The sequence below is a fragment of the Anastrepha obliqua genome, chromosome 4 (genome assembly GCF_027943255.1).
Source record: "Anastrepha obliqua isolate idAnaObli1 chromosome 4, idAnaObli1_1.0, whole genome shotgun sequence".
In the NCBI taxonomy this organism is placed as follows: Eukaryota; Metazoa; Arthropoda; class Insecta; order Diptera; family Tephritidae; genus Anastrepha; species Anastrepha obliqua.
Genome location: NC_072895.1, coordinates 74,357,348 through 74,372,923, shown reverse-complemented (window position 1 = coordinate 74,372,923; position 15,576 = coordinate 74,357,348). Strand labels below are relative to the sequence as shown.

General features: G+C 36.2%; 1 protein-coding gene across 12 annotated transcripts in view; it reads right to left on the bottom strand.

Moving 5' to 3' along the window:
• Positions 1 to 15,576, bottom strand: part of LOC129243448 (F-actin-uncapping protein LRRC16A) — a 140,085-nt gene that overhangs the window by 16,776 nt on the left and 107,733 nt on the right. For all 12 annotated transcript variants that reach the window (XR_008582316.1, XR_008582314.1, XR_008582313.1 and 9 more), the window contains 7 exons: positions 15,114 to 15,301; positions 14,962 to 15,039; positions 14,680 to 14,861; positions 11,333 to 11,484; positions 10,645 to 10,896; positions 9,420 to 10,149; positions 7,726 to 7,888 (listed from right to left, as the gene is read on the bottom strand). Coding sequence is in view for 8 of the 12 variants with exons in the window: in XM_054880484.1 (XP_054736459.1) it covers positions 7,726 to 7,888; positions 9,420 to 10,149; positions 10,645 to 10,896; positions 11,333 to 11,484; positions 14,680 to 14,861; positions 14,962 to 15,039; positions 15,114 to 15,301 (1,745 nt within the window). In the remaining 4 variants the exon portion in view is untranslated. The remainder of the gene's footprint in view (positions 1 to 7,725; positions 7,889 to 9,419; positions 10,150 to 10,644; positions 10,897 to 11,332; positions 11,485 to 14,679; positions 14,862 to 14,961; positions 15,040 to 15,113; positions 15,302 to 15,576) is intronic.

Below are 15,576 nucleotides of genomic sequence, written 5' to 3'. Positions count from 1 at the left end.
TACTACTACTTTTTCCCATCTTTCTGGCAATTCACGGATTCCCTTTGTGAAAAATTCGGTCGGTTTTGCCGCAATCCACGAATCGATCCATTTTTTGACTTCATCGTAATTACGGAAGTGCTGGTCAGCCAGGCCATGTTGCATCGATCGGAAGAGATAGTAATCGGATGGCGCAAGGTCTGGACTATACGGCGGGTGGGGTAGGACATCCCATTTGAGCGTTTCTAAGTATGTTTTGACCACTTGTGCAACATGTGGCCGAGCATTGTCATGTTGCAAAATAACTTTGTCGTGTCTATCGGCGTATTGCGGCCGTTTTTCTCGCAGTGCTCGGCTCAAACGCATCAATTGTCGTCGGTAGACATCCCCCGTAATCGTTTCATTCGGTTTCAGTAGCTCATAATACACAACACCCAGCTGGTCCCACCAGATACACAGCATAACCTTCAGGCAATGAATATTCTGCGCCGACGTCGATGTTGAAGCATGGCCAGGGTATCCATACGTTGCCCGACGTTTTGGATTGTCGTAATGGACCCACTTTTCATCGCCAGTCACAATTCGATGCAAAAAACCCTTTCTTTTGTGCCGTTGAAGCAGTTGTTCGCATGCCATAAAACGGCGTTCAACGTCTCTTGGCTTCAATTCATACGGCACCCAATGGCCTACCTTTCGGATCATTCCCATGGCTTTTAAACGTTTGGAAATGGTTGATTGATCAACTCCCAAAGTTTTTGCAACCTCTTCTTGCGTTTGAGCCGGATCTTGATCGAGCAATTCCTCCAATTCGGTATCCATGAACTTTGGCGGCGCACCCTCGCGTTCTTTGTCTTCCAAGCCAAAATCACCACTTTTAAAGCGTGCAAACCACTTCTGGCACGTTCGCTCAGCTAGAGCATGCTCACCATAAACTTCCACCAAGATACGATGACTTTCGGCTGCTTTTTTCTTCATATTAAAAACACATTATTTGGCACGAAATTCGACATTTTCAAGTGTGGTAAAAATATTGTTGTTTACGCTTCAAATAAAAAACTTATACTGACGTTTGTGCCTTACGACAGTAGCTCTCCAATGAATGTTTGGAAATGTGGATCGATGGAATAATTATCAAGTTACGCCATCTGTTGTAAAACCGCACGAACTTATTCATAGTCCTATTATTTAAGGCCTGCTACTGAGCCCTTAAGTCCATTATAGTGTGGAACACAAAAATTGAAAGTTTTTTCAACACATTGAATGTGCTACATCTGAAACTCTTCGTCTGCAATGGTCGGTTGGACTACATGACATTACAATGACATTCGGGAAGCAAGAGTTCATGAAGGTGGTAAGGACTCTCGATAAATGTCCCGTGATTGCGTGAAGTCCAGTGATTGTGTGTATATGTACGGATCTCATTATGCCTCCTACGTGCCTAAGAGATGGCTTAGTCTCCAGCAAATTCCTGCCAGCCCTGTAGGAACTGCTTGCTGAGCACAGTCGTCCCGTCATCTTGGATTGTGTTGTTCGTCTCACCTCTCCAATTACAAAATATTATGTGATTAGTATTTTTGTAATAACGTAAAATATTCCACCAAAACTTTTGGAGATAACTGCTGGAGTAACTACCGTCATTGAGGTAAATCCAGGTCATTGAGGTAACGTAGGCCTGACAACTGCGATAGAAAGAAAAATATACTCTAAGCAAGCACTAAGAAATCAGTAGAATATCTTTCCTATGCACTTGATATGCCAAAGTACAAACACTCACGACTGCCATAATATGAGTATAAGCACCTAGATATATACATATGTACGTCAATTACACAAACATCCACATTGCATTAGCTCATTATAGATTTACACATATGGTCATTAAAATAGGTACGCTGCCTTTATCTATCGATTTCCTTGTGCCGCTAGGAAAAAATTAAAGCCATTATTGAGATTTCGCTTTTTTTACGAATGCATAAATACTTCGTTGTGAATTTAACTGTGAATTTAAAAGACCCGTTATATTAAGTGGCGTTATTGGTTGCACGGATTCAGTTATTTTTATAAAGTGTAATTTTGTGCGGTCACTAAAATAGGTACTTTGCGGACAACTTTTGCATTTTAATAAATTAAGTGAAAAATATTGAATGCACAGTTGAAGATCAGAGGCTTGTCAATCTTCGAAAACAAAAAAAATCGTGCAAATGTATCGCTGAGTCACTGGGAGGGTCCAAAAATTTTGTTGTAAATACCCCTTAGCCCAGAAAATCCACATAACGACGTGGTGGCAATAAGAAAACGACTTGCACTACTGATGATTTAATTGTTACTCTTGCCGAGAGGAATACTTTTAAGTCATCAAAGGCCATTGCAGCTGAAATCAGCAACGTAGTATCAGCGGGAACTGTGCAGTGACGTTGTATAACATGAACCTACCAGGCAGAATAGATCGTAAAGTTCGTCTGCTGAAACAAGCTAATTTAACCCCTTTGGTACATTTGACGTATGAGAGACGTCATGCACTTGTTTGCCCTAGGAGCGGATGAAGTGTTTTGTTTTTATTAATTTATTTTTGTTTTCCAATCCTAATTACCTGAAGTCATCGTAAGACTGCATATGTCACTAATATTTTAGAAATAAATGAATTGGACATGCTACTCTCAACAACCAAAAATTAAGGGGGGGGGGGGGGGGGGGGGGGGGGGGGGTAAGGCCACAAAATCGAATTTTTTTTCTTCACTCATCTTATAGTAAATCATTTCAAGAATGTTGTGTCAAAATTTTAAGTGGATCGGAGCAGAACTCTCAAAGTTATAGCCTTTGTAGGCACTCTACCTCGAATGCGGAGCATCGATAATTCTTCAGATTGGGTGTGCATTACGTCATACTTTAACTGAAAAATTCGACTTTTTTAGTTTCAGATGATTCTACGACGAATGCCGATTGGCACCGCAGAGCACCTCTCGAAAAACATATCTCCAAAAAAACTCTGTCATGGGCTTATTTGTCAATATTTTATTATTAATATTTTAATATTTTTTAAAAACTTATTCAAAAGATGTACAATAACATGCAACTGATTTTATTAAAGTATCTTAAGCCATATTTCTGTAAAAAATTCAAAAAAAAGTGTTTTTTTTTAGCACTAAACCCTACCACCCCCTTAAATCCATCCCACATACAAATATTTTCTCAAATAAATCCGTACCGGAGTTAAGGGGAAAAGTTTTGCTAAGAGCACAAGCCATGGTGTGGACCAGAGAGTATAAAAAATGGTATAATTTGGAGCGCTGAAAAGAAATAAATTTATTTGGAAATGATGCTGGGCGAAATGTCGACGTTCTAAACGACAAGAGTGCTTACCGCAGTTCACAAAAAAACAAAAACAGTCAAGCACGGTGACAGCAACATAATGATTTCAGGATGTTAAAGTTATGGATTGGTCAGGCCAGTCACCCGACCTAAACCCCATTGAAAATCTTTTGGGGAGATTTAAAGAAGGGAATAAGAAGGGCTTATGGCCCTATGGTATTCCACTCCCACAGAAACTTGCAGTAGGTTTTTCAATTTTATGCCAATTCGAATACAATGGACACAGTGGTTAGTGAATATCTGTTATTATTCATTTTAAAAACTTAGTTTTCCGTATGACCAACCCTCACGTTCATTTAATAAACTCCCTATTTTCATGGCCATATGTGTATGTGACATTGGGGCAGCGCCTAATATGCGATAAATTTATATAAAAACTTACAGTTTGAAGTTGCGCAATGAAATTATGGAAACAGTCAATGAATATAAATATCTTGGTGTATTGATTAACTACATACTGTTTTACACCGCTTGCCGACTCTAAAACAACAATAAATGCTACATGGCTAAAATATATAAATAACCCTCAAATTGTCATTTCTAAAGAACTAAAAATTTTTGATGCGTGCTCAAGATCGATTATGTTTTTTGGTGCACAGGTTTGGGGTGTAAATAAATATGAGCCGGTACAGAAACTTTTGCGTTTCTTTATTCAAAAACTGATTTGTTTGCTTGCAAACACACCGAATTACATGATCCACATTGAAACCTTATATTATATATTATATGTATTATGATTTGTACTGTTTTCGCTGCCAAATGCGAGACTTCCACATATCCTTGCTAAAGAGACTGTGTACGCTGCACAGTGCGGCCGATTCCCAAAAAGCTGGCCAAAAGTCGAAAAAAAAGTTTCTAGATAGAGTTTTTTTGTCTTTGGGTTGGCTACAGTAATGCCTTGAGTAGTGAAAACCGTTCATAGCAACGTCCTGTACCCTAAGTATCCTCTGTATTTTCAGTAGCAACGTGGCCTTCGTTTGAGCATCATATTACTGTCGATGAATAGTGAAAGTTGTACACATTTGAATGATTTTGTAATGGAGTAAATTGAACAAAACCAAATGGAATCATCTTCGGAAGGTTAGTAAAATACGAGAAATCTTTAGTACATATCAATACCAATATAAAATTCATATGCTGCTTTGAAACCTATTAAAGGTTACTCAAAAAAGTAATGGTTACTGAATAAAACAAGATTCAGCTGCTACCACTTGCTACCTTGCGACCCCGAAAACATATAAATTTACATTCATCTTGATTATGTTCTAGAATATACGCTATTTCACGTGAGGGGGTGGCCAATAGGGGTGGAAGAGGGTGGATTTTCAAAATTTTAAGATCAAATTCGTAATCAGCGACCCCGAAAACATAAATTAACATGCATCTTGATTATCTTCTAGAATATACGCTATTTCACGTGAGGGGGTGACCAATAGGGGTGGAAGGGGGTGGATTTTCAAAATTTTAAGATCAAATTCGTAATCAGCGACCCCGACAACCCCCGAGTAAGAAATTTTGAATCAATTACTTAATTTTTTGAGTTTTGGCCAGCTTTTCGGGAATCGGCCGCACTGTGCGCTGGGTGTACACTGGGTTAAAAAATATAAAGATTTATCGCAAACTTTGAATATGGAGTCTCTAAATGTCTTCTCTCCTACTTCCTTGAGGTCCGTTTATAGAAAAACTAAATGTCAAAGAATTTTCGGTATTTTTAAACTCAGCGAAAAATCTACATCTTACGTTTTGTATCCTGGTTTGTGACTTACAAAAATCAACTATTTCAGTGACGACGTGTGTGTCTGCATATGCTATAAGTTCGATCTTTCGAGCAAGCGGAGGATAAGGCCTTTTAAAAAAGCAACTTCTACCGCTTGTCCAGTTTGTAACTTGGATGTCTCACAAAATATTCAACACGTCATTGGTACCTGTATTGTCTATACAACTTTTCGTGGTGAACATTTTGGTAAAAAAGCATTGGATCTCTTAAATATAAACAAGATCTTAATCTGCTTGTTATTTATTGTGTACATTATATTTTTATTTTAGGATTAGCTTTTGAATAAGCAATGTTGAAGAACAAAAAAAAAAACAAAAACAAAAAAAAAATGTGCCAAAATAATCATTTTATTTATTATGCCCCCGACTGACAACTTATTGTTATTTTTTAATTTTATTTATATAAAAAATATCTACCACCAACGTACATACAGTGGTGGCCTTATAATTAGAAACGAGATAGCAGCATTTGATTTTAGTAATACAATTTTAAAATTTATTTCGCCACATCATTTTTTTTATTAGAAATAATACAAAAACAAGTAGTCTTTCAGTTTAACATAAAAAATGTTCACCATTACTACAATCCTAAAAAAAAAAATATACTTAATACTAAACACAAATTCATCTTGGTCAAATAATTAGAAACGACAAGGAAAACTTAAAAATATCTTCAAAAAGTTCAACAAATTTAGCATAATTTTAATATTTTGTGGGATAACCCTTATTTTTTATAACATTTTGCAGTCTTCTCGGCAAGCTTTGTATTAAATTTTGGAATCTTTCAACAGATATGCTCTCCCAGCTTCGCTGCACCAATTGAAACAATTCATTATTATTTCTCGGACTTTTGTCCTTGAGATCTCGATTCACAATTGCCCATAAGTTCTCAATTGGGTTGAGATCAGGACTTTGCGGTGGCCAGTCCAAAACATCAATATTTTGATTCAAAAGCCAACGCTTTACTAACCGTGAAGTGTGCTTTGGATCATTGTCATGCTGGAAAATGTAGTGAACCGGCATGTTCTCAAAGGAATATGGTTGCATTACATTTTCCAGAATGCTTTTATATTGATGTTGGTCCATGATTCCGTCAATGCGCACAATTGGGCCCACGCCACGCCAAGAAAATGCTCCCCAGACCATAATAGATCCGCCACTGTGTTTCACTGTTTTCACAGTATACCTGGGGTCCAAAGCTTTGTCTGGAGGGCGCATCATATATGTTTTTCCATCAGATTGGAATAAATTGAATTTCGATTCGTCACTCCAGAGAACTCTGTTCCAGAATCTTGAATCTTTTTTGAGCATTTCCTTAGCAAATCGTAACCGCTTCATAATATTTTTTTTGACACATGCGGTTTTTTTTGTGCGATGCACCCACGTAGTCCCGCCTCTTGTAAGCGCCTTCTTATCGTCCGAGCGAAGACTTCTACGTTTAATTGCTCTGCAACTTCGGCTCTTATATCATGCGAAGACATAAAAGGGTTGCTCTTGCTGGTCCTACAAATATGCCTATCATCCGCTGGAGTTGTTTTTCGAGGTCTAGGCCTCCTGGCTGGGGTTTCAAAGTTCCTCGTTTTTTTGTACAAATGAATTGCTCCGAATACCATTTTTTTGGAGCAGCCAAACCTTTGTGCGATAGCCGACATTGAAATTTTTTCCTTTTTGTAACACTGTACAATTAGCTCCCTCAATTTCGGGGAGCATGACTTTTTCCTACCCATTCTAACAATTGAGATGAACTAAAATTAGAAAAGCTAATCTATGGATTTTTTCAGTATACTTACTTTAACACTAACTCCAAGATAAATATAGAAAATTTAAGAAAAAACTGCGCGTTTCTAATTTGGTGGCCAGCCAAGAAACACAATCAGAGAAACAATGTGAATTTTTTCAGGAATCAACCATCAAATATCAACGTGCTTTTCTAACTACAATGTTCGTCGCCTATTCTAAGAATAACGGTGCTCATAATTTACAGTGCACGTCTTCCAAAAATATGCACAGTGATTTTATTTTTCTTAGCACATCGTTTCTAATTATAAGGCCACCACTGTATATTAAATACGTTGCACCAAATTGTCAAATTTCATGCACTATAACACACACTATGCCTCAGACTTCGATGATGACAACATTGTGGAACAATAACAAAACAAAGTATAATAAATGAGTATACGAAAACCTATACTACAACAATAACGAAACGTACGAAAAGTACATGTAAACATAAAACACTGAAGAGCTGATAAGAAACAAAAAATTTGTGTAAAAGCCGGTGGCTGCTTATCTACATAACAAAACCACATACATAAATATTTTAATACTACTAAAACCTCCAATGAAAACCGAATATGTTGAAGGTGAACTTTTGCGGGGAACAAGAAGTAAAATTAATAAGAAAACATAATTTACTTAAATCAATTAGTTCCAATTAAATGCATAATTTTTATATCAAGTTTAAATTAATTTGTACTATCTCATAGTTTCAGTTGCATTTTGTTTTTTCGCATTTTATGTATGTATATACATATGTACATATAACATTTTGTTGAGCTATCAAACACATACAAGCAAAATTATATATGCAGTACTTACATGACTCGAACGGCTGCGCACGATATCAGGTGTTTGCGGCTCATCGAGTAGCACGGATGGTGACTCGGCAATGCCCAAGCCGCGTCGATAGCGCGTAAGCGCCTCCAGCACCTCATCGGTGGCGCGATCAGAGATTGACGCCGCCAAGGATTGTTCAATTTCACTGCAAGATATGTGAACTGATTTAAGTAAAGTAAAAGAATTGTGCGCTTCAAAGAAAGAAGAATTGGTAATACAAAGAAATCGTTTCAGTAATAAAAAATATGCAAACGTAATCACTTTTTCAATGCCTTCCTATCACTATGTGCTTCCTCAGCATCTTCTGAGGGCGCACTAGCTATTCTCAGTTGTAGCGTATCTGGTTCGGGTAAAGCGGTTGTTTTCAATAATCTCACGCTGGCGTGATCATAACGCACTTTATAAAAATCCTCATCATCTTCCTCCTCTACTTCCTCTTTAAGTGTTTTATTTGGTATTTTACTACCAACCCCACGCCCACTGCAACAACACCACCCACACCAATCGACACCCATTGTTGTTTTTGTTGTTGATATCGTGTTGTACTTTCACTTCCGATTCTTAAGAAGTCTATTTGACCGAATCGCAAAAACTAATCACAAACAAGTCAAAGTCAGTGTTCGCATTCAATTCGAAACTTGTATCACTGCACCCTAACAGCTGTTTTAATTACTTCAGCAACTACTATTCATCCGTTTACTTTTGATTATTCTTGTTGATCTGGCGCGCGTTGTAGGAGTACTGAGCTAACAACACTTAGCTTCGTGCGCAACAACAGTGACAGCTGCCAAGACTTGAGAAAATCTGCACTATACTCCTCCCCACATTCAGCTAGAACTCTGCGAAGTTTTGTTTGCTGTTTTCTTCTTAGTTGTTGTTGTTGTTATGCACAGACTCAATTTTACTTAATAATTTCTACAGTCAGTTATTTGCAATATGGCAAGAAATTGAATCTGAGCATAGAGGCGAACGAGTTCATCGTATAGTTGTGATTTTTTTTATATTTTTTCACATTTCATGATTTCATTTTTGTGTTTCTGTTTTACTCGTTCTCTGGCCCATACAACCGCTAATTATTAATCTTATCTATGAGCAAGCATGAATGTGTCTATTGTATCGCGGGCGATTCTAGGTGAGGGCAAGCGGGCAAGTGAAATAGTGGAATGGTATGAACAAAATAAAAATGAAAAATAAAATAAAAGTAAAAATTAAACAAATAGAAATTTGCGAAACATGATAACAAATAACTCTAAAATTTTTTTTGGATTACTGGAATTATTGAGAAAAGCTTGAGAGGTTGATAAAGCATAAGACATGAAAGCGGAAAGGGGGCAATTAGATATTGAAGACTTATTAAAAAAAATAACATAAAACTGAGTACAAATTATTTCATTATCTTTATTCTTTCAGAATTCCACTGTTCTCCCCATCAAAGCTGTGCTTGCTAAAAAAAGCAAAAAACTCGATCTACTATCATTATAGCAATAAATACGGCATTCAAACACACACACACACCCGTTCCCAATAGCAGAGCGCTTCTCAAAATACGAAGCTTTTTAATCAAAAAGCCCAGCGCAATCTACGCAATATTGCGTTACTCTCCCTCTCTCTCTCTCTCTCTTTCTCTATCTCGCACATTCAGAATCATATTCTGCGCACGCGAGCTTTCAACTCACCCCACTTTGTTCATGATCTCACTACCGGCATTACTCAGCAAGCAACTCTGTAGAAAATCTTCTGGTATCTGTAGTCGTTCACTCAGCGCTTTACGTAAATCTTGCACGACTATTTGACTGCCCAATGTTTTAGGACACTGTTCCACGGCAGTGCGCAACATCGTTTCCAACGTCTCTTCGAGATAACCCTGTATGGTGTAACTGAGATCACTGGCGATACGCGTCAGTTTTATTTCGACCGGATGCGATTCGCAGCGTACTGCCTCTTGCAATTTCGGCATCAGCTGTTTGCAATTTTCTGCATCGTCAATAAGTCGTTGAACTGCCGATGAATCACTACCCTTTGCCACCGAGATGTTATCCTGCGTTTCGGCTACCAGTTTATCGACCAGTTGATGTGTTGATGATAGCATGAAACCATGTTGTAGGCGGAAACCTTGCCCATTAGTTCGTTTTAGGCCATTGCAATTGCGTTGCAATAGCTCCTGCATTTTACGCATAATCGCATCAGTTTTTTCTGGATGATTTTTCATATGTGGCGTAATATCAAACACTGGATATTGTATTGTACGCATGCTATGATTGTTTTCTAAAGCATAGACTATATCAGCATAACCTTGTAGTGTTATACTATTTTTATCCATGTAAATTGTGCGCAGTTTATTGTTGATTTGTAAAGCTTTGGCGAGCAAGCGCGCACCAACGTCACCCATATAATTGCCACTAATGTCTGCAAATGGAAAAAAATTATTCATTAGAAACTGACTGAATATTTTTACAAATATTGCATATACTAAATGGCGTATATTATATAAATAATTCCATGGATCATCATATGAAAGAATGCCAAGAAATGCATAGGTCGAAAATCAATGCCGAGAAGGCGGATAGTTATTTATTTGTTTTATTTTTATTTTTTAATAGTTTAAATAACAATAGAATTGCTAAATAAACAAAAATATAACGGGCGGATATTTAAAATCCAGAATATTATTTCAATTCATTAAAATAAAGTCAAATTGAAAATTCAATTTTTTGACTGATTTTGACTCGAAAGAAATAAAGACTTTAAATGGAAGTTCTTTTGAATATTGAAGATCAAATTCCTGAGCATATTTTGATTTAGAATGATCTGTATAATAAAATTAAATTGGCCCACTCTAATTGTATAATATTATAAATTAACTGATATTAAATAAGTTGTATGTATTCACATGCTACATACCTAATTTCTGCAGACTTTGATTGCTCCCAAGTGCATTAATGAAATCGTGTATATCGTTTTTCAATTTATTTTCCGAGATCACCAATTCCGCCAGTGGAAAATCATCTTTTTGTATCAGATTCACTAACGCATCCATGACAGTGGGAATATGTTTCAATTTCATGCCTGTCAAACTTCGTGTCATGTAAAGGGTGCGTATTGAAGGGTTCTTCGAAATCGCTGTTAAAACCGGAGCTAATTCGGCATCCAAATCTGTGTGGGAGATACGGATATTTCATCAATAAAAAAAATATTAGTGACAAATAAATATATTATAGGTATGGAACTAAATGTATGTATGAGGTAAATGCAAAAACCTTGGAACAATAAACCAAATTGAAATGAACGATGTATGTATAAGTATATATGTACATCAAAAGGCATATAAAGGGATTTTTTTTTGTAAAGGCATGCAAATGCTTGTTTTCAATATAGACTACCCAAAACTATTCGACAATATTTTGTTGCACGCAGAACAAATTTAAAATTTTTTAATATTAATCAAGTGAAGAACTAATTTATCATATATATTTTTTTAAGGTATTGTTTTTGTATTTTTTTACGATGATTCAATTACAAAGTTCCTTTAGAGCAGACAAACATATATGGGGATGCACATTCAAGGGTGTCGAGATAATGGGAAACTTACTATTGTCACTTATGTCTAAACTTTGTAGAACCCGTACACCATGTATACATGACTCCAAAACGTGCGCGCCCTGTGCTCCTAATGTGTTGCTACTTAAATCTAAGTACAGCCCAGCTGTGGACTCGTTGCATGCCAAACCAAGTAACAAATTTCTGAAAAAGAAAATTAAAATATATATTTATTGAATATTTAACGAAAATAATTATACTAATTATATAATTATATACAGTGGATACCAAAAAAATATTTAGCAGACATAAACGAATGTTAAAAAATTCAAAAAAAAAAAATTTTCAGATTAAATTTAAATAGTAGATAATGCTGGAAAAAGCCAGAAGTACATACAGTCTAAAACCACGTCAACTTCTAAGACTGCTAAAAAAATAAAAATTAAGAAGCTAAGTGCTTTATAACGAATTATTCACAATTCTTATTCTTCTTAGCTTCACAGTCCGTAGTGGAGCATATATTCGGCACGCGCAGTACGTGCCCCATCCATCTACTCCTCTTTGATTTCATTGTTATAGCGAATCGCCGTCGGTGTCGTGTGTTGTTTTAACCGGACCATATATGTAAATATGACTTGGAATGGGTTCGAGAGGCTCCCTTGCACCAGCACCTTACTTGTTGTGTTCGACAATGTACAGAATTAATTAACTTCAAAGGTTATTCAATATTATTCTCAACTATTTGTTCAATATAAAAGCAGAACTGGAGTAAAAATTCACTATTTTTTGCAATTATTTTTAAGGCTGGTATTGCTTTTTTACATTGCCTCAATTAATTCCATTTTATTTTTAACGGAGGGTGTGTTCGAGCCACAAATGTTGCGGCAGTGTTAATTTTTATGACAGAGCATCACGTTCTTCGATAAAATTTCGACAACACTGGAAACGTCACGCGTTCGTTTAGCGAAATGTTGACGATCTGTTGCTCATCACTAGCTAATCAAGCGCAAACTACAAATTTTCAATGCGCAATCGAGATGGAGGAGGAAAAGTAAGTATTATAAATTTTGTGTTATATGTTATTTTTATGTTGTAATATTGTTAATTATTTGTTTTTAGCATAAAATTAGCCGTTGTGGAAACCAAATTACTGGTCAGAACTCGATTAGACATGGAAAATGCATTTGGTAGCGGGAGGAGGAAGAAATCGGTCCTTTGGGGCAAAGTACTGGACATAATGAAAACCGATGCTCCACATCTTAGCGCTACAAGAGATCAGTTGCAACGAAAATATTTAAACATTAGCTCATCTGCTATCAAAAATGTTAAACATTCCATTTTTTTAAATAACACGTTCGACGCAAAATAAAGTCTGCAATATTGCTGCACACTATCAGCTGAGTATCAGCAACAGAGTATCAATAAAGCAACAGGGTTGCAGTATTGCGGTAATTATTGAGCGGCTCGAACACACCCGGAACGTCAACTACTGTTTTACAAGTATATACACCAACCTAAGAGTTTAATAAGCATTTTGGAAATCAAAAATACAGTGGCCGACATAACTATGCATACCCTACCTGAGGGAAAATTCAAACACAAACATTTTTGCTATTATATCATTCAAATTTCGATTAACTTATTAATTTATTTATTATATTATATAATATAGTAACATTATAAAAACACAAGTCAAAATATTTCAATTCCAAAAACAAAATATTATTTTCATATTTTTTTTATAAATGCCCAGAAAATTTTAGCGACAAAATTTTTGTACCCTTGTACCCTACTAGTAATAGTAAAAGTAATAACGTTATGCAAACGACTCAATACTTAGTGTTGCCGCCTTTTGCGTTAATTACAGCCAAAAGGCGGCGTGGCATACTGTGAACTAATCTCTTAAGAAGCTCTCCAGGTATTTTATTCCCGGTATTTTGCAGTTTCTGAAAAAAATCTGCTTTCTTTGAGCGGCAACTTGATCGATCGATTTTTTCGTCTAATAGACGGTGCTTTGAGCGGGCCATTCTAAAAGCTCTATTGAGTTTTGTCTAAAGTATACCTTTGCCACGCGACTGGTATGTTTGGAGTCGTTGTCTTGTTGATAGATGAAATTGTGTACAAGACCCATTCTTCGTGCTTAGCATATTGACGTAAGACTCCCCAGTCATTTTTCTGTCAATATGTACCAGATCTGATATAGGAAAAACAGCCCCAGATAAGCACACTTCCCCCGCCAAACTTAATTGTGCTTTGCACGCACTTTATTAGAGCCTCTCAATACTTTTTCGCCACACCTTTTCTCTTCTTTTTGTATTTTTAAACTCAAACTTACTCTCATCGCTCCATATAACCCTCTCCCAGAAACTCAATGGCATATTTAAGTACTTTTTGGTAAATGCTAGTCGCGCTTTCATGTTTTTATTGCTGATGAAAGGTTTCCTGATCTTGTAATGACTAGAAAACCCCTCTTCACGAATTCTCCGCTGAATTGTTTGCTCGCTTACATTAATTTGAAGATTTCTTTAATAAACCTTGCCGAAGTTGTCGGGTCTTTCTTAATTTCCCTTACTATTTGCGTGTCATCGCGAGAATTGGTTACCCTTGGCCGACCTGTTCTTGGAGCGCTCGCAAAGTCGCCATTTTTTTTGAAACTTTTTATAACTCTCTGGATTGTTGAATAGCATCTATTATATTTTTTAGGAATTTGCCATACCCCATTCCATTTGTGTGATCCTGAACAATTAGTTTTCTTTAATCAATGCTTGTTTCCTTCAACTTAGGCATTACAATATGCTAAAAGTATATTTGTTGTAAAATATAAGGTAAAATAAACACCAAAAGATTGTTTCCATTACCTTTTCACTACGAATTTCGGAAATATTTAAAACGAAGGACAACACACGCGGATATTTTAGTGGTATGCACAATTTTATCGAATCCGAAAAGCAACTGAGACGCACTTAGTGAAAATTGTTCTGCCATGTGAAAAGATAACGGCACATTTTTAACGGCGCTGGTTTGCTAGCTCACACTTAGTAAAATAATGTGTACAATCTTAAATTCGAGGAGCAGCTTACGGACTTATTTCCATAAGAAAATATTTCTTCAAGGGGTATTCATAGTTATGTCGGCCACTGTATATAAGTTTACCGTCATGAAAAAGTTAGAGGTTAGTTAAGAAAAGACTCGTAAATAATATTATTTGTTCTTGTAATTTGTATTCCTAGTATACCACTATGGGTTAATTTACTCTTGAGGGCAACCATCTAACCTAACCTTACATATCCCTAGAAGAATCTCATCTGGGAGTTTCCGCTACTTCCTACTATTTATTGCCTGACATTCTAGTGATTGAAAAAAAGTTCTTATTTTTTTAGTTTGCGTTTTCTAACTTACTTGAGCGCCTCCATTGGCAGTTTACAACCGGCAATATTTAAATGCTTTAAACTTAATGTACTGGTAAAGAATTGTTTGAATGATGGCGGTATCTCTTTGCCTTTCTTTGTGCTGAAGGAATTATGTGAAACATTTAAATGGGCTAAATGCGTTGCACAACCGCGTAAAAGGGCACCAAATAACTACAAATGCAGAGGATATGAAGTTAATATTAATTAATTAATTAAAAGATAGAAAGTTAAGGAAAAAATATTATAATTTTAGAAACATCCTTATACTTACATTCTCCAAGGTTATATCAGTCGATGAGAGATCCAAATGTTCCAAAACATTAGGCTGTGCCAGAAAATTATGTAAATTCTGCAAATAAATTGAATTAATAAAATATTTTCACCTCTCAGGGCAGTGAAAACTACGCCACTTCTCCAACTTACTGTTATATCATCCTTGAGACTATTGCCACTTAAATCTAAATACGTGAGCGAATTGGAAATACTTTGATTCAGCGATAACGAATGTGACATCTGATTCACGCCCTTCGATGTGAGACCACAATGTGCGAGCGCCAATTTGCACAGACCTTTCGATACTTTGGCAATGGGACCGGCCAGGTGAATAGCACCTAAGAGAAGGAAAAAAATAGTTAGGAACTGGGATTTTTTTTATAAAGTATCAACAATTTTTGAAGCGAGAAAAGCAGTAACGACATGTAGCGATATGATTTAGAATAAATATAAAAGTAGAAATGCAACCATAAGTGATTTTGATATACATGTATTATATATTATACCCAACGCATTTATGCGTAAAATTAATTTCTTTACATGCTCTGAATAGGAAATTAAATAAACTTTGTCCTTGTGGTTAATTGTAACGGCCTAACGAAATCAAGACATA